The 3300-nt window shown below is 43.4% G+C and overlaps 1 protein-coding gene across 1 annotated transcript in view; it reads right to left on the reverse strand.

The window, feature by feature from the left end:
* The window catches only part of KDM2A (lysine demethylase 2A), a 97065-nt gene that overhangs the window by 73714 nt on the left and 20051 nt on the right, over positions 1–3300 (reverse strand). Inside the window, exons 2-4 of the mRNA XM_018573052.1 lie at positions 2627–2702; positions 579–717; positions 414–492 (exon numbers count right to left, since the gene is read on the reverse strand). Coding sequence (XP_018428554.1) covers positions 414–492; positions 579–717; positions 2627–2662 — 254 coding nt within the window. The 5' untranslated portion in view covers positions 2663–2702. The remainder of the gene's footprint in view (positions 1–413; positions 493–578; positions 718–2626; positions 2703–3300) is intronic.

Below are 3300 nucleotides of genomic sequence, written 5' to 3' on the forward strand. Positions count from 1 at the left end.
TTCTCTGGTCTCCAAGTAGTGAGGAGGGACGGGTGATGCAACTGGAGCACTTCACTGCTATGTGCAGAAGTCAGCATGCTGCTAGGCAAGATGCTCTCATTATTCTTCTTTCACTGTCCAATGACAAGAAGGAGGAGTAGTACAAGTACCTGTAACTATTACTTAATTTCAGCAAAAATCAGTTCTCCTGCCATGCTAGCCAGGGACAGAATTACAAATTCTTTGGCAGGTAAAACAACTTCCATATATGTATTTCACTTGTGTATGTAGCTGTTGGCTTGGAGTTCACCTTTAAGAGTTTGTGTCTCACTGCTTCTACTTCATAATGCATCACATGCATGAAGAGTCCAACCAGGCAAATTCATTTTTTGGGGCAAAACAAAATATTGGCAGAGCCTTCATGTCTCACTTACCTGATGCCAAGCCCTTCAGAACTTTGAAATATCAGCGGCTCCCTGAGTCCGCCTTCCTGAATGTACCTCATATTGAAATCTGGAGAAAAAAAACCCAAAGATGAACAGCTTGTTCACCACTCCTATGCTTCCCCTGAACTATTCCCCATTTTGTTGCCCCCTTACCTTTGCCCTCCATGTAGATGATAAAGTTGGAGTTGTACTTTGTGCTGTAAAGCTTCTCCTCCAAGTCAAATGTTCTTTTGCCTTCAATCTCCTCATCTGAGATGCCATCATCTTCATATCGACGACGGAGCGTGCTCCTCTGGGAGGACCAAAAAAAAAAAGTTCAGACATGGCTAATGAGTGCACTACATGAAAAGGAGTCCACCATAACCATCAATTACCCATATACTTTAAAGTAGACATACTAATTTTTGACCTTTGTCCTGGCAGAGAGGAAACTGTGAATTACCTGTAAATAAATGGATAAAGCCAACTAACCTCTAAAGCCTTGGTTCTCAACTGGTGGGTCGTGACCCAAAAGTGGGTCGCGACCTCGTGTTCAGTGGGTCACTTCAGCCTACCCCTAGAGCAGCACCGTCAGTTCTCATGCCATGCAGCCATTTGAATATGCTGCACAGAGCTGAGTGTCAGCTTGAGCTGGGATAGGATGGGGCTAGGGCCACAAGGGAGCTCCATCCATACGTGCATTACTTATAACTTCCTCATGTGTAGAGATACCTGGACCAGAGTGACATCACATTCTGGCTCCTGGCACCCCTACAGGGTGCGCAAGGGAGCTGTACAAGCAATGAACATATGGATGAAGCTCCGCCACAGCACATTAGCCCCCATTGGACCCCAGGCTGAGCATCCACTCCAGTTCTCGTAAGGTAAGGAGACTGGGAGGATCTTAAAAACAAAATTGTATGTCAGTGTTTTTGAGGACCTATTCACACTAAACGGACAGTCGCATAATCACCTCCACTACGCGTTCTGGTGTTGCAGGTATGTTGCATTGCTATTTAATTGAATGGTACACCAAACGCACCTCCCACGCACAGTTCGATTGCCAGCAGTACCACAATGCCGTGCATTCCATCACAGTGTGACTTGGGTCACGACTTAATGACCAAGGACAAATGTGGGTCCTGTGGTTACACAGGTTCAGTACCACTGCTCTAAAGCACCCCCTAGGCATAAAAGGACAGTTGCCTATGTTTAAAGCACATCTCCAGGCAAAGAAAAATGTACCCATGAAGTTGGGGTTACTGCCACACTGCAAGACTTAAGTGCTCATTTGGTCTAGGGGACTAAGACAAAGCGGTTTTATGTACCTGATCCCGGCTCCCATGGCAGTCAGCACTGACTTCTCCCCCTCTGCTTCAAGAATGTTGGAATGTCCTTTGGGGGTCCTCATTTCTAATGCAGATCAGTAGACCTGCATAAGATGTGATGACAGTGGTTTGTAGGGTGCCAGAGCTAAGGGGAGAAGAGGTTACAGGCAGTTCTCTAGGAGCCCAGAGGGAGCCAGGATCAGGACAAAATGAGCACGTAACCCTTGCAGTGCACGCCCATTATCTTATGGATGGACGTGAGGAGAGGTGTTTCTTAGTGCAGCAGGGGAGAACTGGCAGGGCTGCAAACAGCAGTACTTGAGCCAAATTTACATACTAACAGGTACATAAATCTGGGACAAACACCAACATTTATCATGCTACTCCAACTACTGCTCACCATGATGATGATGGATAGAATTTGCTATAGAGGAAAAGAATAAGCACTGAGCCGTAGAAATTTAGATCTACAATATCATGACAATGTAAGCTGGATGATTGGGCACACCGTTGTTCCATTTTAGTTTCCTTCTACATGTGACATACATACACTGTTTGTTTTTTTTAAGATCACACAGCATAACATATCTTACTTTCAATTCAATTGCAATGTCAATGTAACTGATAGGTACTGAAGTAGCTCAACTTTTGAAATCTCAGGTCTTATTTAAAACCTAAAGCCTATCCCACCTCAACCTAACCACTCTACCATCACATTCTCAAACAATTCTTCCCCACACAGCTACCTCCTAAACACTCAGGGGCAGGGCCCTCCTTACCATCTTGTCTTGTATTGTGATTGTAATGTCTTCCTTATATTGTAAAGTGATGCGCAAACTGTTGGCGCTATATAAATCCTGTATAATAATAATAAAACCAAAAGCTTTTACTTACCAGTCTACGGCTGTATCGCAAATGCTCGTCTTCCATATCTTGCAGCTCTTCAAAACAATGCTACAAAAATGACCACCTGAAGAAAAAACACATAAGAACAAATGTTAGAAATACAACAAAACGCTGAACAATTTCTGCAAGTTAAAAAAAGAGTACATACAAAGAGTACTACACTTTACAGCAACACATTTTCCAGTTTGTCATGGTGGCATTTTAAATGGCACCCCAATACACATATACAACGCACCTGTGTTGCAGGCTACCGCCCAATTTTTTTCGCAATAAAGCCGGGTCACCAATTCATTAAAAACAAAAGTCAAATTGGGTTTTAAATCAGCGTAGGAAAATTCCTGGTAAACATGGTGACCCACATTGAAGTCTCTAATAGGAGTCTCATTGACAGCAAGTTCATAAGTCACCACTAGGGAGCATCTGGAAGAAAAATGGTTGACGATTAACACAACTTTTGTGTGTTACTTGTGTGCGTGCTGAGCCACTGTCGGAATGTGTGTGCGCCAAAAACACTAGTATAAGGCTATACATTAATGCAAATAAGGTGAATGTCTGAACACTGCTACTATACATTACTGAGTTACATGTGTGAGTAATTTCACAGGGGACATTATGCATCAGTTATATGTGTGGGTGCGTGTAGAGGACACTATGCCTTATGT

The sequence above is a fragment of the Nanorana parkeri genome, unplaced genomic scaffold (assembly GCF_000935625.1).
Source record: "Nanorana parkeri isolate BGI_ZX_2015 unplaced genomic scaffold, ASM93562v1 scaffold2217, whole genome shotgun sequence".
Taxonomy (NCBI): Eukaryota; Metazoa; Chordata; class Amphibia; order Anura; family Dicroglossidae; genus Nanorana; species Nanorana parkeri.